This window comes from Cariama cristata, unplaced genomic scaffold (genome assembly GCF_000690535.1).
Source record: "Cariama cristata isolate BGI_N322 unplaced genomic scaffold, ASM69053v1 scaffold43554, whole genome shotgun sequence".
NCBI lineage: Eukaryota > Metazoa > Chordata > Aves > Cariamiformes > Cariamidae > Cariama > Cariama cristata.
Window position 1 is genome coordinate 59070 of NW_009612066.1, and position 26884 is coordinate 85953.

At 37.4% G+C, this 26884-nt stretch overlaps 1 protein-coding gene across 1 annotated transcript in view; it reads left to right on the top strand.

The window, feature by feature from the left end:
* Positions 1-23950, top strand: part of LOC104160363 (tyrosine-protein phosphatase non-receptor type 20-like) — a 24778-nt gene extending 828 nt beyond the window's left edge. The window contains exons 2-17 of the mRNA XM_009698462.1: positions 431-589; positions 1243-1417; positions 2476-2686; positions 3874-3911; positions 6288-6352; positions 7865-8026; positions 8895-9066; positions 10908-10984; positions 13083-13165; positions 14932-15047; positions 17580-17728; positions 19448-19538; positions 20647-20981; positions 22487-22702; positions 22972-23034; positions 23879-23950. Of these exons, the coding sequence (XP_009696764.1) occupies positions 431-589; positions 1243-1417; positions 2476-2686; positions 3874-3911; positions 6288-6352; positions 7865-8026; positions 8895-9066; positions 10908-10984; positions 13083-13165; positions 14932-15047; positions 17580-17728; positions 19448-19538; positions 20647-20981; positions 22487-22702; positions 22972-23034; positions 23879-23950 (2184 nt within the window). The remainder of the gene's footprint in view (positions 1-430; positions 590-1242; positions 1418-2475; positions 2687-3873; positions 3912-6287; positions 6353-7864; positions 8027-8894; positions 9067-10907; positions 10985-13082; positions 13166-14931; positions 15048-17579; positions 17729-19447; positions 19539-20646; positions 20982-22486; positions 22703-22971; positions 23035-23878) is intronic.
* Positions 23951-26884: the final 2934 nt, after the last annotated feature.

The window sequence follows — 26884 nt, forward strand, 5'->3', positions numbered from 1 at the left end:
TGACACTGATGAGCTCTGAATTCATGCTAATTTGAGAGCACTAAGGACAAAATTTAGCTCCAGCTATTTCCTTCAGTGGGACAGCAATAGCAATAACAACAATAATCTCTGCACCTTACTATTGTAATGCTTGTCACCTTAGAGGACTCCAAGCCTTTCTTTACACATTTCAAATGCCAAAATTCCAGTCCCCGATGGCATTCTCTGTCTTATTAGGCCCTATCAATCAATCACCATGAAGCTTCACTAGGTAAAAAGAAGTAAAATTAATTCTGCAATAAGGCAGTGATAGATCAGAGAAACCCTTATGTATGCTCTTATTTATACCATCTGAGGATCTGATTCCTATCTGCATATAAAACATAATGGAATATGTTAACGAAACAATGGAAAAGCCTACATCAAAGATATCTTGTGCTTACTTTAATAGGAAATGGAGATCTTTGTGACTTTGACAAAGTCAGAGAACAACGGTTATGGATTCTCTGTAGTTCTTAACAAAGTGGACACCTGCCTGTATGTTGATGAAATCTTGAATGACCCTGCCCTGTCTGATGGAAGACTAAGAAGAGGAGACAGAATCATTATGGTACAGTAATTCTTTGAGTTTATACAGAGGAGAAAATATTTGCAGATCAATGTCATTTAACTTCGGTATTCTTCCTTTCATAGGATCCAGTTTATCACATATTTAGGCATGCAAGTGTAAATTAATCATATAATAAATGTAATTCTGCTGACTTCAGTAGGACAAATTTCAGACCAAATAGATTGTATGACCAGGCAAATAACATGAATCATCTAGCAGCAATGCAAGACAACCGAGACATTAAATGCCTTCCCAATTAAATGACATAAGATGAATTAATGTAATAAGATAGGTGACATACAAAGGATGCAGGAGTTATGTCCTTTGTAATGTATGAATAAAGCCTGTTTTCAGTCTGGTTCATCTTCAATTTGATGCATTAGACTGTCTGCCTTGTTTTTTGCTACAAGACCTTGAGTTTCAAGGAAAAACAGAGCTATTTTTGTGAAACTCTGCATTCAGAAAAATACAAGTTCAAAAAAGAAATCTTACTCCCATCTTAACCGTTGCATTCACCGGCATTAGAAAGCACAGCAAAGCAGTAACATGAAAGTGAAAACTAATTTAAGTTCATGTGCAAAATTCAGAGTGAAGGGAGAAGTACTTGATGGTCAATGAGACCTATGACGTAACTTTACTGGTTTGTCGTTTAGGTGAATGGAATTGATGTCACATCTTTACCATGCAATGAAGCCCTGACTTTACTGCAAAGCTCACCTCCTGATCTGCACCTTGTGGTTGGTCGTGCTGACAGTGATCCGCGTCCCTCTATTAGGCCAGATGAGATTCCTGAAATTACTCTCACAAAAGGTGCCAATGGACAGCTAGGTGTGTAGTAAATACTATGCATGCTATTTTGGACTTGGATTACAACAATCATAAGATAATCATAAGCAACTGTGGTCTTGGATCAATATGATCCTGAGTGACCTTGACACCTTTATGCTCTCCTCCATCACCCATGACCAAGGAACAGAGAGTTTATTTTGGGCAAGGCCTTAAAGGGAAGACTAATAGCTTTCATTAGACCAATGAAGATAGTTGGAAAAACGATCTTTGTATTATCACCCTATCAGCTGAAGTTTCTGGCAGATCTCCAGTCTCGTATTTTTGTGTTATTGATACACAGAAGTTGCTGGTACTTAGATAATAATGTCTACTACCTCCTGAGATACATAAAGATCTATTTAAAGGGAAAGGAAAGAAAAGAAAAAGAAAAAAAAAAAAAGACAACATTTGAGAAGGATTAGCCACTAGTTATGGCAATAGTTTTCTATGCAAAAAATCTCCACTCAAATCCTTGATTCAACACAGACACGAGGCTTTATCTACATTGTGCAATACAAGCGATATAACAAATCCCCACAGTGTGAGTATCTTGGTATTTCTGCAGAATGTGCGAGTATCGCGTACAGATAAAACTGTAGACTTATGAAACAGTATAGCTATATTTGCTCAGGTACAGCATCGTGTTTCCAGTTCAGAAACTAGCTTGTTCAGAGATTGCTTGAATATCGTTGCACAATTCAGTTTTGCATTGCATAGGTATCTCCTTAGTAGTCATATCTGTCCATTCCCTACAGCATTCTGAAGATTGCAAGGCACTTAAGTACTCTGGTAATAAGGGAGTTACTGCTATGCAGCTACGTGTGAAATAAAGCACTATGGAATAGCTGAAGCATAGAGATAGACAATACCATTTAAGTTTTTTCTGTGCTTTTTTAACATTTAATAGCATTTCACTCTCCCAGTCCAGCTCTTATACCCCATCTCACTCGGGCAAGACTGTTATTTATAATGTTGGTGATTTGTTCAGCCTATCTTTCAATGACCCACATCTATTCCATTAGACTGCCAAAAAAGATTCTTTCTCTGCATTATTCTAGGCTTGAAGCTGACAGGAGGAGCTGGAAGCAAGTTACAAGGTATTTATGTGCTAGACATAGTGCCTGGCTCTCCTGCCAGTGTGGAAGGCAGTTTGCAGCCACAAGATCAGATTGTTTACATCTGTGGACTGTGGACTGAGGGCATTAGCCTGGATGATGCAGTGAGAGTGTGTGAAGCTGCCACCCAGAATGTCCAAATCAAAGCCACAAGGTAAATCTGAGCATATTCAATCTCAATCCTAATGTTGAAGCAGGTTTCTAAATTTTATATCAACAAATCAATTAATTAAAACCAGGCAAACTACAAGAAAAATGCTTTACCTCAAAGGTCTGAACATTGCAACCTGATACATAACATCCATAGGGCATCGTAACTCCTTGTAATTACAGCTAACACAGTGAGTGCGAGTAGACTCATACAACACAAATGAGAACTCTTCAAACTTCATCATCCAAACACTAATGTGAATCCTTTAACTGTGAGGCTGGCCACCATTTTCAGATATCCTGTTATCTAGGGAAATTTTATATTTCCACCACTAATGCCAGTCTTCTCCATACAATCTCAGATTCGCAACTACAGGCAAGAAACTACCTCTGATGGGAAATTCTGAGTTACTTCCAACAGCCAAACATTTTAGAAAGGTATTAAAAATGCAGCATTTAATCTGCAGCATGTAACAAAAAGTCATCCCAGGCTTGATCAATAACCTGCAGTAAAGAATTTCCCTCATCAATTCTTGGCTGTCCTTTAGATTTATTGTGTTCTACAGTCTGATATAGCACCAGCAGCGGTCCTGGAGTGATGCAGAAATAGCTTCCACAGATCGCAGAGGAACAGTCAAATAGTAACCCAAAAGCATGTGAATAACTAAATCACATAACCAAGGTGAGCAATAGTACGCCTGTCTTAATGTAGTTCAAAATTTTATCAGTGTTTTATTAACTTCTACTAGTCTAGCACATGGAGAAACTGCAGCCTCATTATACTTCTTGTTGTACAAGCAGTTAGTAGGGAAAACACCCCGATCGTAAAAATTTACAGTCTAAGGAGACAAACAGAAACAGTAAAGGAAATTACAAAAGACCATTCCCGCTTTATAGAGGGGGAACCAAAGCTGAATTAAAAACGTACCACAAAACAGTCCTGTATTGGGACAGATGGTTTAACATGTTCTTTCTTTCCCCAACCTGTTTAAATAAAATGTTTCACTGTTGTTAAATACAGTCAAATATTTTATATACTGATACAAATGCTCTTTAGGAAAGCACCATTAACAAAATCATGGAAGTACAACAACAATTTAGACAACTGACTTTCTGAAAATATTTTTCATATATGCTTTACAAAGCATGCAGCTCTTAATGGCTCACATATTTCACTTTTTCTGCCCCCAGAAATGGCAATCCAGTGGTTCCTATAGAGCAGGAAAATAGTAAGTAAGGCTAATATTTTTGGTTTTTAGTTCAAAACTTGCTTCTGATTTCGGAAATAAGCTTAAGGTATTGTTTCTTTGCATTAAAAAAGTTATTAAGAGATTGTAACTTGGCACTTAGTATTTCTGTTATAGCCATTCTAAGGGTTTGAAGAAAATTTGGCAGCTCTTTAAAGACAGAAATAAAACGTATAGTTTTCTGTAAAAGAATAATTTACTGCATTTTGCATAGTCAGTTTCTATTTTTTTAATTTGTCATTATTAAATGGGAATTTTACATGGTCATATTTCAACATCTGTTTTGATTGAAACTATTCCTTAAGGGGTTTTCCAGCACTTTTTGAGCTACTATTTAATATGAGCCACTACTCCATCATCTAGACCAACTTTTTAAACTGTTATCAATAAATCTGTAGAAATTCAGAAGCAGGCAGCATCAATACCCCTTAGTTAATATAACAGCATTCCTTTCAGGGGATGATATTTCATACTATAACTAACACAAAACTTCAGTAATCATCTGCACTACAGAGACTTGACTTGCTTTAGCAGTAGAAGAAGTCTCAGCAAGCAGAGGTTGCATCTACACCACCAGGTGAAAGACAGGTATCACTTCTACGTCACTGCATAGAAAGTGTGTTAGCTATGCAACTAATACTTTCCAGTGTACCTTTAGCTGCAGTGTTAAGTCAGGTCAAACCTGCAATTTCATTTACCTGACTGGATAGATTAATATTTTTTAATCATGTGAAGATGACCTGAAAAAGTACCCCTGGACCAGAATTGCTTATATGCCTATGCTCATCTGAATACTGGCATATAGCTACCTGAAGAAGTTATTCCAAGTCAAGCTAGTTACAGATTTCCTACTCTATAATTAGCCATGTGTTTGTTTTTATAAATTGAAGAGGCTTATTTCACTTACTGAAGAACAAGCTTCTTTGAAGTTACTAGAAGACAGAAATAAAGTTATGTGTACTCTCAGTTACTGTGGTATAACTAAAGCCGGGTAAATGCATATCCTAATTGGACCTTGCTTACACATCCTTGCTCCATGAGCTTTTCAGATTCCAAGATTTCTCAAGACACCTTTAAAATAGATTACCAGATCTGATTCACCTCTGATAACAGATTTATGGACTCTACAATAGTACAGTTACCTGCATGTCTTATAAAACAAGATTTTTCCCTTTTATAAGGCACTTAAAAAATCTATAGTAATTTGGTATTTGGTGTTCTGTTTGCTATCATCTCTGATAGATTTTATAGATAAATCTATAATAATTTGCTATTAAGGAAGCAAGCCTTCATTTTATAGACTCTCATAGTTACAAAAGTGCGTACTAAAATTGCAAATGCAACAGGGAGCTTTTTTTTTTTTGACAACAGAACACACACCATTTTTTATAATTCATACATTAAGAATACTTTGTGGAAGACAACTGAGATCACCAAGATATGATAAAGCAAAACCCCAAAACTGGGGATGGGTGGGTAGAGGTGGGAGTGTCAAGAAATGCACATTGTCTTCTTACATATCCATCTCTGCAGACACTGCACACCCTGCTTCTTCTGCTGCCTGATCATTGCCACATGTCTAGAATGACTCAGTCTGATCTCTGCTTGTTGTCACAATTTTAAAAACAGCAATGACTGAGATGCAATATCTCTGCAATTCATGACAGAATTGTTTATATCACTGTGCAAACTGGCAAAATTAATCATGCAGTAGTAAGTGTCTCAAACTGCCTCATATAGTATCAATATTCGATATTGATGCTTTGTTTAATAATCTGAACATAGAGTTTACATTCCCACATGTGTATGAAGGTTAGCAGGAGGCCTGTCAGAACAAATCTACATGTATGCTTTTAGGGCCACCTGCTGAGACAGAGAAAGCCAATATTTCTTTCTCAAATGAAAACCTGAATTCCCGACAACAGCATCTGCTGCATCAACATGGTAAGGAATTTTCCATTTTTCAATTAGGCTTTGTAAAATTTTGTGCCCTCTCTTTGAAATAAAGTAAGTCTGTAGGCGTTACTGGCAGCATCTGAGAAAGATTAATTCTTCATAAACAAAACCGCCTCCTTCAGAATTTCAGAGAACATTTATATATTACCTGTTGTCCATCTGGTGTCTCTGACCCTGTAACATGCAGCTTTTAAAGCTTATTTTGGAACCTGCTCACTGGGAGGTAAAAAGTCTACAGGGATAATGCACAGAAGGCTCAGTTCATAGTTCTGGAGTGTGAGCCCACATAAGTCCATGGGAATTTTTTTGTGTTTTATATGTCAGATATAAAATGTTTTATTATGTCTCTGAATATGATTTAGAGTGTTCAACTGTGTAAAAATTGTTGCTGCTTTTTCACAGAGAAACGTTTGGAGGAAACAAACTGTGGTGCTCAGCAAAATATGCCCGATTGTCCAGAATGTAAGGTAAGTGACAGTTTTATCAAGTGTGAGATGGTCCATCAAGTGAAGTGAGCTATATGGAGTGAGATTTTTTCAATAGTGGTATTTAATGTATTTGCTTCCTCTCCAGTTTCTTTGAAAATGTGAATATAATGCATTTGGAGAGTGTCCTGTGAAGTGTTGAATTGCTTCAGCATTCATGTACTAGAATGTGCTCAGCACTTCCTGGGGTCAGACTCTTCTATTGTTGTTTTTAAATGTATAGTATCACTGTTTTACTAGCTTGGTAATACAAGCACAACTCATATGATGTAGCCCTTCCATTAGGTCTTCATAGTATTCCTTAATAGTTTACAAGATTAATCCTTAGCTTAGAAAGACGGTAGCACAGAAAAAAAATACAGGATGTCACAGCATGGGATTCTGGGGAAACTGAGTATAATTGTAATTGTGAAGCATTTTCCACAGCAGTCTTTGAAACCTGAGATTAATATGTTTCGTTCTGAAATTCTCAGATGGGGCATCTGAAAAGAGGGTAAAATTACTCTAAACCTTTGGAGTATTATGCAGCATTAACATAAACCATAATGGTTTGAATTTGGCAAGAGTAATGCCATTTTTGAAATTATTAATTCCTAAAATACACAGGTGTCTTCTTTGAAAAAAGAAGTATTTTCTATGCTCAACATACAATGCTTCAAAATTCTTACAAGTGCAAACCTTACTTCTGTTTGTGCAAACATGTGGAAAATGTTGAGATTACCCACATTGGGATTGATATTTCATGGGAATAGATTTACTAGTTTTCTCTTGATTGTGGTTTTCAAAAAAGGGCTGTCTCTTGTTAAAATTAGACCTCCAACCTGGCAGAAAAATTGGGAAAAATTTCTGACTTTTGATTAAGTCATCATTATTGCTGCTTCTTCTGCACTATTTAATCCATGATGGTTTATCTGTTCAACTTGCTAAAATAATTTCTGACGATGATATTTGCAACATTGGTACTAGTCATGCTGCAAATCCTAAACATTTCTAGGGTGCTGCTATTTCTGACATAATACTTGACCCTATAAAAGCAGCTGATCTTAAAACTGAATGAAGTGCTGAAGCCAAACAGATGGGTATGTTGGGGTTGCAAGGTTAAGATTTTCATTATATAAAAATAAAAGAATGGAGTATCTACTGCGTTACTGTCATGCTGGAGATACAAGTGAGTTGTTTGTCAATGAAGCTGATGTATTTGAAATATTATAAAAACATTACAAAAGTATATGTTTTTACATGTTGCTCTTAAGAGGCTATTTTCTTCTCCAGCAATTATTAAAAAAGATTATGGAAATAAGTATGTACTATTTTCATTCTGATACATACATGCAGCTGCTACGTTAATCACTGGAAGCTCTATACGCCTATTCAATAGAAGGATATATCCCATAATATACATCAGCCAGTGAGGACTGTGAGGTATAATGGGATTTTTTTGTATTAAAAATGCAAACAAAACTCCACTTTAGGTTGCATCCTTGTCTATTGTAGGACTTCATTATTAAGATTGAGCTGGAAAAAGAAGAAAATGGAAGCCTAGGATTTGCACTGGTAGGTGGAAGAAATGGCAGGGCTATCCTAATAAAAGCCATCAGCCCGGACAGCATTGCAGATCTTGATGGGAGGCTTCAAGTTGGTGACATCCTACTTAAGGTAATGATGGTTCCTCATTGTTTTAGCCTACATTTTCTCAAGTTACTCTATAATGAGCATTCTGTTCAGCATGAAGGTTGTGCAGATTGGAAATCTGAGGCTGCCCGGCACAGTAACATATAGAAGATGGTGTCGCTTGGCTCCTGGGGGTCAGAGGGCTGTTCTGGGCCCCTCCACCCCTTGCCTACAGTTCAAGTTCCTGTGGGACTGGGCCTCTCTACAGCTGGAGGAAGCTGTTGGGCACCCCAGCAGAGAAGCAGACCCAGAATTGCAGGGCAAGCAGCAAAGCACAACTGCTCCATAGTGCAACTGTGCCCAGTGAGGATTAACACATGAAAAAATCAGAGGAACAAGAGTTAACTGACGAAGCATACCTCTAACACCTAACCAGGATGATACTGGTAGGAACCTATCATCAGTGCCAATTAGGTATTACCAAGACAAGCAAAAAGCACTGGAATTAGAGCTTTTGAATCTTTATTTAAAATCTTAGTGTCTTAATCACCTTTTAATATAAATTTTTAATTTTTTTTTTTTACCCCAAATTATTGTTTCTCCCCCCGCCAGGAGTTTCAATATTTTTGTTTGCTTTTCTATTTTTCATTTCTTTCCACCTCTCCTCCATCTTCCATCTGAAGAGTGGGAGAAACAATGCCCTTTTAGTGTCTTAGAAGAGATGCAGACTATATTTTTGTGGTGTACTGCTGGCAATCATGGTATAAAGAAGTAGAGAGGAGAGGGTCAAGCAAGTTACTAAAAGAGGAGGGGATGAGTGCAAAGAAGTTATAAAGATTGCTCAGTGCTGGGATATGTGATTTAAAAGAGCTTTCTGTTACAAGAATCTGGAAGTATGTATTGTATTTTTCAGGTAAATGAGACTTTTGTGTCTGGTCTGCCACGCCAAACAGTTACAGATTTGCTGCGCAAGGCTCAAGGCACTGTTCAACTCACTGTCTGCCGAAGCATGGCTTTGCATTGGTCTTACTCAGGCAATCAGAGCAACAGTATACCTTCCTCTTCCAACACAAAAGCAGAGCCTGGTAAGCAGCTACATCCACTCAGTATATGATAAGAGTGGTATTATGTTGCCTGAATTCAATTTTCCTATTAGGAAAACAATTCCATATTACTGGCTTTATAGTTAGTCCTGATTCACAGCTGTAGATACAAACGCATTCTTCACCCTGATCTGCAGCTCTGGTTAAGCTACCCAAGACATAGGACCACAGGGAAGGAATGCCCAAGTGTGATTTTTAAGTTTAGGAACAGTGGAAGCAAAGCTGCAAGACCCTCCACGGTGCTTTAACTCAGCTTATGTTTTTAAGGCATGAAGGTTCCTGGTCTGATTTTACCCAATTTTATACAACTCACTGATGAAGTCACAGCCAATTATTGACCCAGTTGCTAAAATACATTTCCCACTAATTTCACATCTCAGCACTCCTGCCTTATCTCTTGGAAGCACTACACCTCCTGTTCTGCCTGGCAGACAGCTCCTCTCCCTTCTGTACATGTTCATGTTCAAATCCAGAAGCCTCTGCTCCAAGTTGATTGCTATCAATTTGAGAGCACACCCACCTGCATAGGCCAGTACCTTGAGAGCTGACTAACTCTAATGGAAGAAATTTATACTGCAGGCTCTGCTCTACTGCATACTGAAAATTTAAATACTAATTAAAGCTGGGAGTGGAAGCAAGGGTATACTATTACCCTATTATGGGCTTATATTCCTCAACTTTCTATTTCTTTGAACATTGAAATGTTTCCTATAATGTGGAGAAACTTCAGTGGGAACAATATATAATTCCTCCTTAATATACCTTCTGGCCTACTGGTTACAAATGGGAGGCTTTATTTCAGATCTTCTCAGGCAAGAAGCCACTGCCATCACTATTTGTTTTCTCCCCAGCTGACTAGGAAGAGATGCAGAGCTGGCTGTGGATTTTGGACATATTTTACAGCAAACATTTATGCATCTAGTCAGCTTTACTGATGCAAACTTATCTGCATAGGTATTTAAGGCAATTCTGCTGTTAGGCAGCAGCCACCTCTAGGGTTCCAGGATCTCAGTTTTTTAGTATCTATTAGACTGAACCTAATCCTCTTGAACTCCTAGCCTGTGACACAAGCACTGGACACTACTTTGCTTACTGGAAGCTGCCCTGTGGGTTTCAAGAGCAAAGCTTTTCCATAAGGATGAGAAACCTACGCTCAGCACCAGCCTAGAAGGAGGATGTTCACTGCACCATCTCTATTCTAGTTTAATTTGGGGGATTAACAATGCAAAAAAATGGAAGGACGGCCAGTTATAAAAAGGCTGATTGAAGTTCTTGCTCTATTAAGGGCTGTGGAAATATTCCCAATCACTTTGGTGAGACTAGCCTTTTCTCCAGCTCTGCAAATTCAAGGAACTAGCTGTGGGGATATTTATTTGCATCTCATGTGACATTAGTGAATTACACAGTTGCTGGAAAGTTTAAACTGTTTTCCTGGACAAGCAAAACCCAATGGTATTATAGAAGCACTGGCATCAAAGTTAATCTAGTCTCTTAGCACTGCAAAGCAATGGACTGGGTTAGGGAGGGCAGATTTAAATTCTATTTCAGTTTTTTTATAACTGCTATTGATACAGGGGTCTACTTCAGTGTATATTCTGGCAACCTGAATTATGCTGTCTTCTTCAGTGATGATATATGGCATTTGTGCTGTACTAACCCTCTCAGAGCATCCATGAAAGGGAAATTCCATGCCAATTTCTGGCACTGTATCTCAGTGCCTCTTCCAAGACCAAAGTCCTCTAGTGTGGGTGGCACAGAAGAAATGGATCTATATTTTCATGCTTTATAGGCATTTTACTTCAATTTTGTTTTCTGGTATTCAGATAGTGCTGAGGGAAGCCTGCGAGCTCAGCCTGTTTTCACTTTCAAGGAAGAAGAATCCAACCAGATGTACGCTAAGGTAAAATCTGAATCAGACTTCTAGAAGTTATCAGGCAATGTACTCATATGTTCGTTTACAAAATGGGTTTGCTGCAATGCAGACAAGAACCACACCTTCGTAATGAAAAAAGATTAATGTGAGGGAAGTATGCTGCAATGACTGGAACTGCTAACATTTGAATGAGTCAGGGGGTTCCACTGAGATAAGAGCATATGATTAGCATAATACATATGATAAAAGGGCAAGAGGAAGGAAGGCTGGATATGCAAGTCTAGTTCTGGTGCTTTATAATATTGGAATTAATGACTTCTTAATTTTACCATTCTTTCAGTATTTTAAAACAATATACTTTAGAAGATTTCTATTCAATTCTCTTTCATTAATAGTCGTAACTCCAAGGCACTCAAACTTCTTCAAACACGGTTATGTTTTTGAATCTTAGTAAGTTGTGCCAGACATTCCACATCAAGTTTTACAGCATCTATTATTTCTAAGTTTACAACTGTAAAACATCTCCTCAGAAAATGTGAGAAATATAGGTCTTATCCTCCAGAACAAATAAAAAAACCAAATCCTACCTCAACCAATATAATCAACTAGCAAAAGAAAAATGGAATAAATCCTTGGTGTGAATAAGCTGAGAAAACCTTGAAAAGGAATTTGGGGAAGTTTTAAGTACACTGTTGGAATGAGTATTGGAACTAAAATGTTACATTGATGAAATGTAATATCAAAACAAGGTCATGTCTATGATCTGACAAAGAAGTACATCCAAGAAATAATATCAATGAGAAGTAGGAAATAGTACTAAGGTTACAGGTTCCTTATTAGATTCCTGAGTTAGCAAGGTATTAAGGTACAAATTTAGTTTTAAGCATGTGGTTAAGTCTATCTACTTCAGCACAGCACATGCCTAACTTTAAGCACATGCTAAAATTTTTTGCTGAATTGGTTCCATTAACTCTCTCTTTTTCATTATTTCCAGCTTGCCTTTAGCTGTCTCCTATGAATAGAAACTACTTATGCTTTACTTTATAGAGCACAGTTGCCATCTACTCCAAAGATGTAGACTTTGAAAATGACAAGCTACTGAAAAAAACAGATGCAAAAAAGCAGCAGTAAAATACCTTTCCCTGGAAAATAGAAAACAAAAATGCATACAGCATTCTCCAATCAATGTAGTCCGTAGGTGTAGAAACTGGATAAATGAATTCATGGTTAAATAGGCAGCCATGAATTCTCCTATTCTAATGGGGAAATACAAGCACAAAAGTAAGAAAATAACATATAAATGGCAGCTACCATTAAGATTCTCAGGGATATTCAGTAGTTTATACTACATAACATGCCAGAGTGGTTTCTGAGTGCATCTGGAATGTTAAACAGGGAAAGAAGAAGAAACACCACTCTGAACTAAAATTTAAATAATTATCTATCAAATGTTACAAATTAGGAGGAGTCACTTCTGCATACTAACAGCAGATGTCCTGCATCATTATTTAAATGCAGGACCCAGTTATCATTCTCTAGGACAAAAAAACAGCCACCAATACTATTGCTTCTTATGCATATGGAGGGTGATCAAGGGTCTGCCTTTTCTGTTAGCTGAGTGCATTTTTTTAGTAAGGCAGCTGCACCCTGCTTCTAACACCTGGCATCATTGTGTCTGAGATAATAAAAGAAAATTTTTACCAACAATTCCATCTCAGACACTGGTGCTTTCTGCTGCCAAGAGCTGGGAGGTGAAGAGTAGAGTGTGACTCATGATTCCTGTGATTGCATTTTCTTTATGAGATCAGAGAGGATATAACTAACACCAACTTTTTCAAAGTTTAGTCATGCATGCTAAGTTGTAGAGATGTCTGAAGACTGTATTGTTATGAAACTCACAAATACAGCTGATGTGGCTTTTTAGTCCTAGTAGATACTGCACTGCTGAATCAAAGCTACATACATTCTTCTGAAAGTAGAAACTTCTATTTCTATTTGCCCTTTCCTCCTTGAGTGAAGGACAAATTTTTGTCAGATATGAGAAAGAATGTTGATGAAGTAACTATATTCTTGAAGGTTCTGTGTACTGATTTTTTCACAGCTTTTTCTTATTTTAAACCTGCAGGATCCAGAAAGTACACACAATTCCCCTCGGCAAGGTCAGCTGGCTGGACAAGACTATAAGGATATCAGTAACATTTCAGACAGGTAAGTCTTTCCAATGCAGTAAAGCTATTAAAATAAATAGTATGGATAATTTATTCTTGTATTTCCAGAGCTGTCATAATATGGTATGCAAATGCACTCATGTACCAGATGATAGAAATACAGTTCTATTGGAGTGCAGCTCCGTCTGCAGTAAGAGTTGCTATACAGCTTACATACAACTACAAATGAAATGGGAGCTTCTAGGTGTAACAGTTTATGCAGAGATGCCTAAGCTAGCTTTAGCCTTTCTAGCTGAAGAGGAGAGAGAACAATGGTAGCGCTATCACGTCGGTGTGGGCAGGGTCCCTGCGGGTTTTACTAAGTGTTCCAAGCAGGTCTTGCAGCCTGGGCTGGACCCTGTGCTACTATGGTAGCGATACAGGTGTTGAACTCCAGACATCTGGGAATCAAGAGAATTTGAGGATGTTACTCCAAAAAAAAGTATGTAGTACAAGAAGAGAAGATTTTTCCTTCAAATTTTAAATCTACAGTACAATGGAAAATCAAAGAATAATGGAGTGATGCTAAGACATGGGCAGTTTTGTCTATTACAATGATGCAGATGTATGAAATATGATTATTTTCTTTATCACTTATAACCCGCATAAATGGAAAAAAGGACTAAATGTTTACATTTTAAACTAAAATTTTGTAAGAACAGTATTTGGCCAATCAATTAGGGATGAAAATCTTCACTAACTTACCTGCTTGCAGAGATAAAGTTTGAAAGAAGCTTTGAGGGCATCTGCAAGTAAGAACATCCATGTGAACATAGGCTCAGTGTCCCCTGCTATTATCTCATTGCTAATATAACATTATCTTGTGCTATAACAGGTAATCAGGTGTGATTATTATTACATTATCTTGTTCCATGTGCAAGATGCACAAATGCATCTACGGTTAATACAAAGTTATTTTATCATATGTAGGGATAACAAGTATCTTTTCTGGTTGTTTTGCAAATAGGATGGTTTTCTGGCCCCTGCCCTGTAATGTGAATCTTTTTACTACCAGTATTTTCTGGTATTTCTATTTTCTCCTTGCAAAAGCTTTGTGTAGCTTGAATGTGCACAGCCTGCAATAGTTACCGATATTTGCAAAGCTGCTACTTATTATCTTATTCTCCCTCTTAAATGTACCTTTTACTATTTCTAAAATTATGTACTCTGATCATACATAGAATAGCATAATGTAAAACTGTGATATGCTTAAGCCTACTAACTGAGTTAAATGTTAGGTCTGAGGGTATCGGAGTTAGCCAGTAGAGGAATATTTGACCCATTCTGCACACATTATAGTTGTATTCTGGGTTGCACGCATACCTTCTACCTAGAACATATTTAAGTGCTCTAAATTTTCTAAATACTTTAGGAAACAGTAACAAGTAAAGTCTATTTAACTATGATTGCCTAACAACTGAAAAATGTCATACATGAAAAATTGTCTATAACTATGACAAACCTTACTTCCAATCATTTTTTGGCAGCTTTTTATACAAAGTGTGTTCTTATCTCTTTGAAAAAATAAAATACCACATACAAATAATAGCATTTTTCACTAGCTGTATTTGCAAACACTTCTCCAGACAAAATGCTACTATTACTCCTTGAACTTACGTACTTCAGAGTTCACACTAATTCTTTAAAATAGTCGCTCAAAAAGTTAAAAGTGATCAAAAATAGATTACAAACAAAACCTTTGTACGGTTCAGATTATCAAAGCTTCTGCTGCTTTCTTAAGACTATTCAACTAATGCTGTTTTACAGGTCACAGAAATGTGCAGAATGTGAAGGCTGCAGAAGAGAGAGTCAGCAGTCTGAGTCAGACAGCTGGAAAAATGAAGATTATGATATGCCCCACAGGATTTCCATTCTACCTAGAAGTAACCATGCAAAAACTTCTCTTGTTTCTTTAACATTATAGGCCAGCTCCTCCGTATATGTACAGTGAGAACAACACTAATCCCTTGTATACAAGCTAAGGATTTGCTCTTTGTGGCTTAAAGACCAGGGCACTCAGGACACAATTTTAACATTGATACATATGAAGGCTGTCAGCCCTTCGCAACATCCACAAGAAGGCGGCCTACATCAGGAGCTCTCCAACTCTTTTGGAGAACTGCTAGAAGGAAGGAACACGAGTCTGAACGTAGTTAACTGAACCAAGGGAGGGCAGCTCTGCTGGCCATCACCTACTCACCACTGCTCTGAGCATCTCTGCTTTCAACTCCAGTTTCAAAAGGACGAGCAACTTTTTATTTTTATTTTTTGTGGGGTTTATTTGTGTCTTTTGTTTTGGTTTTTGGTTGGGATTTTTTTTTTAATGTTATATATCATGTTCTTTCCCAAAGGAAAATCTCTGAATACCTTGTTTATACTCAATTAGGTGTACAAACTGAGCAACTTGTTGAATTAATTTGAGCAACACCATGACATTTGTTCAGATCATGCACTATTGGATAATGCAAAGAAATGACACATTGGCTCAGTGGCTGAACCAAAAAAAAACCATTGCAATTTGGGTCAGAAGCAAATTTATGGGAGCTTCCCAGTACATCATTGAAAAATTGAAATTCTTAGTTTGTCCCAAAATGAATAAAATAAAAGTGGATGGATGATCTTACAAGAGGTACAGTAAACAGACTGGATGTAGTGGAAAGCCTTTTTCATATATGGAAAGGCAATGACAAATAAGGCTTTGAGAAATAATGGAACAAATTCCAGGAACATATTACAAAATGTGCTTGTTATCACTGAATGCAATAGGGTTTTTTATATCATTTTCCTCTCTCCCTTACTGTTCCCATACAACTCCTCAAACAAGTAAATGAAATGCTTACACAAAAATGTAGAATGAAGGGTCAATTTCTCTCTCAAGACTTTGTTCCAGAATCACTGAATTTGACTTCACATAATAACTTAATTTAAACCTCTAGAACTGATGTGCTTAAACACATACTGAAGGACTGTCACAGCTCAGGTGCTAAAGCCCTTCTGATACCAGAAGACAATTTACAGAAAGAATTGACCTAGTTGTTCTTATAGGAAATTAAGCTGCTTCTGCCCCAAACAAGAATAATTTGCGAAAGGAATCATACTGAGGATGCTGTAGTATCCCATACATTCCCTGAAATACAGATCTCTCCCTGCTTCTTCTTGCCCTGTGGAAGCAATGAATTGCTGACGGCTCTTATCAGAAGTAAACCACATTTATCTCCCTTGCACTACCAAGCTGTGCTAGCTAGCAAACAGAACATTATAACCAATCTATCCTCTCTACCTGCTCAAAGTTTGGGTTTTTTATTCCACTTGATCTGGAAGGAAAGAGAGGTGTATGGGAAATAGCACGCTCTGTCTGGAGCAGGGATCTGTCTTCACTGGCACTCTCAACTAATTAATAGAAATACCCTTGCATCTGTGAGGGTTAGAGAACAGAAAGTGTCCTAGAAGCTTAGGCAGGGCAGCTGCAAGTTGCAGCCCAGACAAAAGCATAGTAAGCACAACACTCTTGTAACAGCAATTAGTTCAGAGTAGCAATGACACCTTACAAGAGGAAAACAGAACATTGCTCCTTGTCTTCAGCCTACAACAAAGCTGTGGAACAGATCATCAGGTTTTCTTTGAGACAGCTGGCATGTTATTCTTTGCCAACAATAGTCTATGACCAAAAGTACAAATTCTGTAATTCATCTGCCTCAAACCACTATTTTTTACCAAATAAGCTACTGTTGTTACTCTACATGGTAACAAAAGTTTTTCAATTGCTCCAGTAGAGTAGTGACATTTCTGGATATATGTTTATCCAATTTCTTGATCTGTCAAGTTTTGGATCAGAATATATAATTCAGGATGAGCTAATTAGTAAAACTGAATCCTGATTTTGGTGCATCAAAGATACTTCACATGTTGTTCTTGAAGGGGAATGTGAGGTAAGATGAAAAGCACAGAAGATATTTTCTTACTTCAGGGAGGAAGAATTTGCAGTGATTATTCCTAGCAGTGAGGTGTGGCAATACTAACTGTCAGGAAGCTGTTGGAAACATGAAGATGATTCCCTGTGAAGACGTGGCCAGAGTCTCCTATACCAACATAATCTAGCATTGAAGTTTACAATTCTGCAAGAACAGTCTATTTAGAACAGCCTGTATTTAGAAACTGTATGAGGCAATAAGTTGCAATAGTTGGATCTGCTTCCAAATTACACGAAATGTGATGCTGGGTGTATCCATGGTGCTGACTTACTCTTCTTTCTGCTGTGAACGTAAGTAAGCCAAAAATTATTTTTTCACATTTCAGTTCCACAGTATATGCATCAAAATGTACTTAAGTACAGCAGCCCCCTAGTTTTTAAAGCCAAGACTTAGCATTATGAACAATAATAATTAAAACGCCTTTGGTTTTTTGTTGATACATAGGCAGAACCTTTGCTTCTGGAGATGAACTGACTCAATTAACTAACTTTAATCCATCATCGACTGGAGCAAGTCCAAGGACTGGCATCACAGGTCTTATTCGACGCCTTCAGTTGCAGATCAAGAATCAAGAGGTGTTAAAGGAGTTTATGGTAAAGTGTGATTCCTTTTTAAGATCTGAATGTTTAGCAGAGCTAAGAAAGTGACTTTTAGCAGCCTTCTGCATACTGTATGGGAGATCAACTTATATATCTTTACTGACTCCACTTTCTCAGAGAATTATTCCAGCCAGAAGGGGGCTTCTACTCTGCTGTTTGTGTGATGCTACAATATTTGGATCTCTCTCTTTCCATGCAGGTCAGACTCACACTGTTCCCTACCCAAAGATACTACCCACACAGAATGAAAAATAAATAATACACAGAAGTAGAGTATGAATCACTTTTTCCTAAACTGACTTATTACTATTACCCCCTTAGCTCTGCTGAACATCTGCCTAAGAACTATTCTAGAGGCTGCACTAAAGCAAGAAATCCATGCTGCTAGGGATTCCCTAGTGTTGAAACACTTAGTTGACGAAAGGAAAATGTTTCACACAGTGCCCCAGTGATCCATGGAACTCATTTCCACAAGATGCTATTAAGGTCAGGAACTTTGTGAAATTAAAAATATAAAGTCATGTAGCCTCCATAGGTAACAAAACCCCATAATTACATCTGATGGCATATAAATCATGAAAAAGTGTAAAATTAGGAAAGCATATAAAATCTCTTGTTTCAGGATCTAAATAGAGTACTCAGTTATCAGCAAATTCCCAAAGAACAGATTATTTCATAACTCTTCAAAACAATGCTGCAATTTCCTTTAAAGGATGTACTCATCAGTAGTGAAATAGATCGCTACCACTTTTCCATAGTAATTACAACATTATCATATTCTTTCACTTGGCTTTATAGTTCTGACTTTCTGGGTACAAAATCCCACAGGCTCAAGAATATAGTATTTGCTGACTTTCCCTGAAGGTACAAGGACATATATTAATTTCCATTCATTACATTCCGTTACTGATGTAGGCATAGCATACTGTGAGCTGAGCCACACATCTGTACAGAAAACATAAAGATCTAATAGAGAAAGCACTGCTTACCAAAGCCAACAGATATTTTATCTGAGTAAAAGCTCTAGTAACTGATGAAGGTGTTAAAGAACTGTCACATGTATTTCAGTCCATATACACTGTATAGTGGCATAATGTGATGGGTGAGCATTGTGCAATGCATACCAAAGAGGTAAAAGAATAAAGAAAAGTGAAGGTAACTCAAAACTGTAAATGAAATTAACTTGCACATTCCTGCTTCCAGCTGCACTGTATTCTGTTCCCCTAAATCTGCTATGGAGTATTTAATGACCATATGATGTGCATGTAACATCATTGGTGCTGTTCCCTATATCCATCACTTTCTCTGTCACTGAAAAGTATTCACTGACATTCACTACCTGTCAACAGTGCAATAGCTACTGCTTTAGTCAGTGTGTTATCAATTATGAATGCTGACATTTGGCCAAGACACTATTCCAAACCTCTATTCTACAGCAATATACAACAGGGATTTGTAACGACAGGGGCTGAGGATGTGGGTTGGGAATCTCACTTGAAAACCTCAGAAATTTTGTGCAGGCTGAAGGAAATACCAAGCAATTTGAATTCCTTGCCTACAAGTTTAGAGAATGGTGTACTGATTCTCTTCTGTAAGAAGTCTATTTGACAGTCTTGGGTCACATACAGCAGTAAAGTTTGCTCACACTGGCTCTGTAAAGGTTGTCTATAAAAGATGTGAACAACATGGATTCACTATTTCTCTTTGATCCAGGCTTTAGAACATGTGAAACCAATAGATGACTGCAGAACTGGCAAAGCACCAGAAAATCAGAATAAAAACAGATACCAAGATATTCTTCCATGTAAGTACGCACAGTAATGAGAACATGCATTCAGTGAGCAAAGACATTAGAAAACAGAAAAATGGTTATAACACTGAGATGTAGGAGGTGCAAATCCCACTACATCCTTAGTCACAGAAACCTCCACTAATAATGAAATGTGTTGAGATTTTTCCAAAAGAGGCAGAGTTCATGTAAGGATGTCTGCATTGCACAATATGTAATTTTCTGAAGCATCATCTCCCACAAGGCAGGATGTGGTCTGGTAGGGGGCCAGTTGTCTTGGTCTTTCCTTCCCTCTTTCTGAGAGATATTGATCTACATTTCCATGGGCAAGTGTAACTTGAACTTTAATAGCAGTTGTTTAAATCTCTTTAAATGTACAGCTACATCTACTGCTTGTGACACAGTGGGATTCTGAAAAACACCATGGAAATCATGGAGTTATGTAGCTCTTGGAAAGACAAAGATTCTTTCAGAAGTATTTGAAAGCATAATATCCAACCAGAGCTTTCAGCTGCTCAGCTCTAATCTGAGCCAGACACAAAGTTATTTTAGAAGGAAGTTTTGATTCCAAGCGCTGAATGACTGCTGTTAACAAGGTTTTCCAAAAAATAATGTACTGCTCAATGATTCCCTGAGAGGTGCCATGACAGAAGGAGAACACTTTCTGGACCCTTGATGTCTTTCTAAACTGCAGCAGCAGGACAACACATGCAAAATTCGTAGCACAGTTACCTCTCTATATTAGTGATACCGTATACATTCCCAGAAGTTTCCCGTTTTATAACACTAATATCCAGCGACAATGTTCCCATGCCATCCTTTAAAAGCAGTGTTGGATACACTATTTTGAATCACTGCCAAACAATTCTACAGTAATTAGAAGGCTTGTCAGAGTGTTACACAAGTATCTTAAGAGAAATAAAGCTGTGGTGAACCATACAATTTATCTGTGAGAATTCCTATTAGCAGTGATTAATATTAGGGCTGCTAGCCAAATTTATTCTAAAATCCAGATGCATACTTTGCTGCTAGAGGCTGAGGTTCCCCATCTCCTGAGTGCTAGAGATGGTAGAACTCTGTTTCAGATCTACAGCTGAAATAGCAACTTTCTGTTTCTGTACAGATGATAAGACAAGAGTTCCTCTGGGAGAAAAGAATGGCTACATTAACGCAAGTTACATTAGAATGAAAGTTGGAGGGGAGGAACATTTCTATATTATAACCCAAGGGCCACTGCCATCCACTATGGCTGATTTCTGGCAAATGGTCTGGGAGAGCGAATCAGATGTGATTGCCATGATGACAAAAGAAGTGGAGCTAGGGCAAGTCAAATGTCATCGATACTGGCCTGAACCTCCCCGTGACTCTATAGACCTGGCTAATTTCCATCTCAGGCTAGACAATTACCAGATTCTGCAATACTTCATAATTAGAACAATAGAAATGACCGACAAGCAGGTAAGTTGAGCAGACTTAATACTTTCATATATGATGAACTTGATTAGATATTTTACATCAGTATTACTAATATTATTATTTGCTTCTTCCATAACCTTTGCTCAGTATTTTTTAGGAATGTAAAAATCTGAGTAAGAGGCATGAAATTAGGGTTAATGAGATGCTGCTTCTTTGCTCATTGCACAAGCAATGGATCCAACATTACATACATTTGGACAAGAATATCCAAAAATTAGTCCTTTAATAGTCACAGAGCTGGTGTGTTCAGTGTTTTGCAGGACTGCTTGCTGTTCTCATCAAATCAAATCGGTAAGGGCTGCGAGAGTGGATTCATATTCTGTAATAGTGACTGGAAGGAAAGAAGGGAAGAAGGTGGTTTTCCCATTTAGAACAAATGATACTTCTTTCATTCATGAAAAGACATGAATACACATGAAACTACAAATCTAGCAGCAAATTTTTAGAAACATAACAAATACAGAATCCAGGTGTAAGAACACGGGAATTGGGACAACTATAATTCCATCAGTCTTTCCTCAATATGAAGTAAAGCTTTGCAAAAATTTCTGCAGGACATATTAATTAATGGAATAATTAAAAGATTTGTACTTGTGCCAGACTAACTTAGTGTCTTTTTCCATCAAGAAAACAATTTCTCTGTATGAAGAAAATACAGTTCACCTTATGTCACTGAGTGTGAAGCATAGTAAAGCATTTGATATGAATCTTCCCAAAAGATTATTAAGATGGGAAGATGGGCCATTATATGTGATCATTTCAATGAATTTGTTATGTTTGCTGTTTGTCTCGGACCACTATCAAATTACTAAGAAAGCTACAGGTTTACTTCAGCAGAAATCCAGACATGCATTCAAATTCTTCTGATGGCAAAAATCCAGGTACTTCTTTTGCATTCAGCTTAATGTGTTTTGGCAAGTTGGCAGCAAGAAGTACTATCCCAGGACCATTCAGTTAATAATGCTCTTCATTTTATCTACATTATGATTATTCTTGTAAGCAATTTTTTAGTTGATTTGGTTTGTATGTTAGGCTATCTAATCACAAATTGTTCTTTTGTATCGGGATACCCAGAATAGCATTTATGCTCTTACTGTTGTGGCTATCATATTACTACTCTTCTATTAGTATGCCTCAGTTCAGTTACAAAAACAATATTACTAAACAGTAATGGAATGTTCTAATTTAACAAACATTTTTGGTTTTCCTTTCTAACCAACAAATAAGATAACTGCATCCCTTTGGGGCAACAGAGTAAATTCAGTGTCTCATCAAAATAATATGAAGTAAATTTCCTAGGCCTGTGTCTTCTGGGTGCATTTCTGAAAAAAGAAACCTTAATAGGGTCAAGTACGAAAAGCTGAAGAATTGTAGGGTAGACAAGCAATTGATTAAGAATGAGGCTGAAGGAAAATTTATCAGTGGAATTCCTTCAAAATTGGTCTTAGGACTCATCATTTTAAACATTTCTGGTCTTTCTCTTCCAGACAGAAGAGAAGCGCATTATAAGTCATTTGCAGTTTACCACTTGGCCAGATGACAATACTCCCAAACTGGCTGAGCAGCTTGTAAAATTTATCTGTTACATGAGAAAAGCTCACAGTACAGGACCTATTGTTGTTCACTGCAGCACTGGCATTGGAAGAAGTGGAGTTTTGCTGTGTGTTGAAATTCTGCTCAGCTATATAGAAAAAGATTTATGTGTAAGTATCAAACAGATCATCATTAAGTATTAAAAACTGGTATGGATGTCAGCAACATGTGGGACTATCTTAGATCAGAGTAATTCCTGTTAGAATTCATCCTAAGAAAATGGAATAAATCCAGCTTTTGTTCTTTTAAACAACAATGATAATAACTACAAGTATACTATTTGTAAAAGAACTGAGTCACAGCTTCCCCATCTGAACATGCTTAGATCTTTCCTTATAACTTGCATGTCAACAAAATAAAACCTGTTCTCTTCTGATAGTTCAACATCAAGCAGATAGTGAGAGATTTGAGAGATCAGCGTTTTGGCATGATCCAAACTAAGGTAAGTTCTCAATATTCAACTAAATTATGATTTTTAAGAGCCTCAAGTAGTGGTACATATCCGCATGTTTTGATAAATCTGGGGCTTAAAGCATAATTTTAGCCCTCTCATTTGTGGAAAATAAGAGCCTTCCAGGCAAGTGGTGTCTAGATTTAAATATGAAATGAAATGTCTGTCCCTTACAAACTAATTGGAATAAAAGCAAAGCACCAATATAGTACAGATACCAGCCCCCGCCAACCTCCCACCTCCCCTTTTTTTTTTTGAGCAAAAAGAAAAGCAGGGATCAACAACAAAAACAGTGAGATACCATAAACCCTACCCTGCAAAATTGTGGCCTTTAGCTGAATTCTTGCTATTGCTGAGTTACCATCACCACAGTAAACCCTTCTGCTGAATTAAATGTACCCCTGAAAAGAGTTTTCACACAGGAAAAGACAAGATGTGGCTAACTCAATTTAGAGCATAGGGGTGGTGGGAAGAAAAGCAAGACAAGACTAGGATAAGTTCTTCCTATAGGCAAATATTTTAGCACATGCTTTGATATATTTTTCTTCAGAATAATGATTCAGCATGTGATTAAAATTATGCAAACAGATAACCCTCACTGACCTAAATGAGACTTGGGCACACGCTTACAGGTACTGCATTGAATAGGAAAGTGTTCCTGAACTTTTACAGGTGATGGAACAAAATGAACAAGGATGCTTTTAAATATTTAAGTTTTTGTATCCATGTTACAAAGATGCTGATGCTATAAACAGCACTTCAGCCAGTCCATCCTTCTTTGTCTGGAATTTATGTTGAACATAACCAGGTATTTCACATTGGTGTCTGCATACAGGATGAGTATTTATTCTGTTACGAAGTTGTGCTGGAAGTCCTTCAGAACCTTCAAGCAATGGATTCCTACTGACTGCAATATGAGTCTTCCCTGTTGCTATTCCCCTTGGACTCCAGGGACGACTCAGCAATTGCTTTAAAGAGAAGTCAAGCCAGCAGACAAGTGTTATATTACATGCTTTGTTACATTACTCTGATTTCTAAGGCATTTCAAAACCTTGCTTAACATGTCCTGGGTAAGTCATTTAAATCTTGGCTCATAGTTTGGAGAAACAGCCAGCCAGCACTGCAACACTGCTGTTAAATTGCCATCGACAATTTGCGTGTTCTGTGTAAAAACATATTAATTGTTAGGAAAATATTTTGAGACTGTGGCAAGGAGATAGCAGCCTTAGGAATTAGCTTTGCTTTTTGGAGGGCAACTAGAAAGATCTAAGATTCTGCTGCTGTTGGTGGAAGATTGTGGAAGTTGTCCCTTACATACTGTTGTGCACTATTGGCTTCTGGACTGCAAATCAGTATTTTCTACAGTAACTATGCTTTTGTGTGGAATGACTCAATTTGTTTACCTTTGGTTACTTGAACAATGCAGAACTGTTTCCAGTCATCACTCCAGCCCAGGAATTTATGCCACCATCACTAAACATCTTAAATCAAGAAACTGTCAGAAAAATAGGATGCCTTTAAACCCTAGTTGGTTCTCTTCAAAGCAGGAAGAGCATTCTAGTAATTGGATGGAATATTATTTTTTCCCAGCTGTAGATAGCATCAGTATTCTTTCATTCTGCATCCATGTAAAAAGAAATGCAATATACAGCTAGATGAAATGACTGTGGGTGCATTGTTGCACAAATATACATTTCATCTTCACCTGATCCTTTCCATTGATTATCTTGTAATTCTTATCTAGGATCTGAACAAATCTATGGGAAGTCCCACTGGTTTCAGTAAAGGCCGAACCAGATCTTTAAATTAGAGTAAATAACTCGCTGTACAGCTTATTTCTCTTGTAAAAAGTGTGTTAGTGTGAGTTTGAGTGGATTTGAGCAGAAGTCTGCTGTTCAAGTTTGTAAGATGGTACTTGTTTCTATAGTACTACTTCTAAGTCTTTTATCTAGAAGGTGATATATGTGGAAGTGAAGTTATTAGATGTGCATTGGAAGAGTAACTTTTAAATGCAGGAAATTATAACAGCATTTATTTAAATGAATTGTACATCTGTAAAACTTCTTCAATTTCAGGAAAGGAGAAAATACTAAGAGGCATTTGAATATAAAACTGCAGTAGAAACAAGACAATAAAATAGCTGTTTATTTTCATTATAAATGAGAGGTTTATGGTTCAGAAAAAATGAGGGATTAAATACAAATTAGAAGTATGACTTTTAGAGAAAGCCACTGTAATACAATTATAATTAAGGCCAAGGGCCATTTTTTCTTTCTGCCCTCAGATAGTCTGTTGGAAGTCAGGAAAAGATAGAAATGAAATTCATGATGTGAGCCAGATGCTAATTTCCAACTGATGGAGATCCAGAGTAATGCTAAATTAGTGGAGTAACTCTGGACATATATTGGCATAAACATAAGCAGAATTCAATGTTTTGTCTTAAACTCATTGAATTTGAGCCTTCCCAGAAGCATTACTCTCCATACATTCTGCATTTACTGTCTTTATGGGGCATATAAAGGACTATTTGCACAGTTTTGTTAAGTGTCATCAGCCAAATTTTTGTTCAGAACTTTGTTACCTTCATTTGGTATTTGGCCTTTCACTTTGATTTTAATTACTGCACATGTACTACTATGCAATGAATGCACTATGCTGCACATGAATGCACAATTCACTTTTTCTACCACAACAACTTTAAAAAGCTTCTCAGTGAAAATATCCCTGTACTTTAAGCAAAGGTGTTTTGTCTGTGGTTTAGAACAAGCATTCTGGATTTAGAAGACAATCTTCATGGCATTATTTGCTCCTCCACGTTTGTGCATCATCTTTGCAGCTGTTTGACAGAAGTGTTTGCTGTTTGACAGAAGTTTTTCCTGTTCTACAGGTATATTAAAAAGATTTCTGAAAACACTGTGTTTCATTTCAATTTCTTTTCATGAAAAAGCAGCTGTAATACTTAACTAATAACAAGTAAGAGCTCTAGGGAAAATAGTCTTTTATTAATTGGGGCTTACATTTAAACTTCTTCTAAAGGCAGATTTTTAAGATGATGGTACTTTTTGTACATTCCCCTAAAGCAGGTATTACTGACCTTTGAGATGTTCTGCCATATCCCATGTTGTTATCCTTCAGAAATATAATAATTAAATGCTTTTAAACAGATACTATGGTTATGATCCCCATAACAACATCCTCACTCACACTAAACTTTGTTTCGGATGAGACATACACTTTTACACAGATCTAGTCCTCTACAGCTGCTAGCAGAGCAAGACAAAACAGAACTGTCCTTCCAGATATTTTGTAATCTGTTATGTAATGGAGGAAATTTCACCCACAGAAAATCTCCGAGCCTTTCAAACCAACTTTAAGTGGAGCCAGATAGACACAATCTACCACATGCTGGGTGGCAAGCCCTCCATCTGTCACAGTCCCAGAGCGATCCTACAGAGCAAGTCTCTCAATCTACAGCCTGAAAACATTTTAAGAAAACTGCAGACTTGCAAGAGTTCTGCACATGTTTGAAGCTAAAGGCTGGTCACCTAACTACTAGTATCACTCATGAGCTCCAGTGCTGATAGTCAGCCTAGACAGAATCACAGAATGGTCGGAGTTGGAAAGGAACCTCTGGAGATTATCTAGGCCAACAACCCTACCAAAGCAGGTTCATCTACAGCAAGTTGCACAGGAACATGTCCAGGCAGGTTTTGAGTATCTCCAGAGAAGGAGACTCCACACCCTCTCTGGGCAGCCTGTTCCAGTGCTCTGCCACCCTCAACGTACAGAAGTTCTTCCTTATACTCAGATGAAACTTCGAGTTTCAGTTTGTGCCCATTGC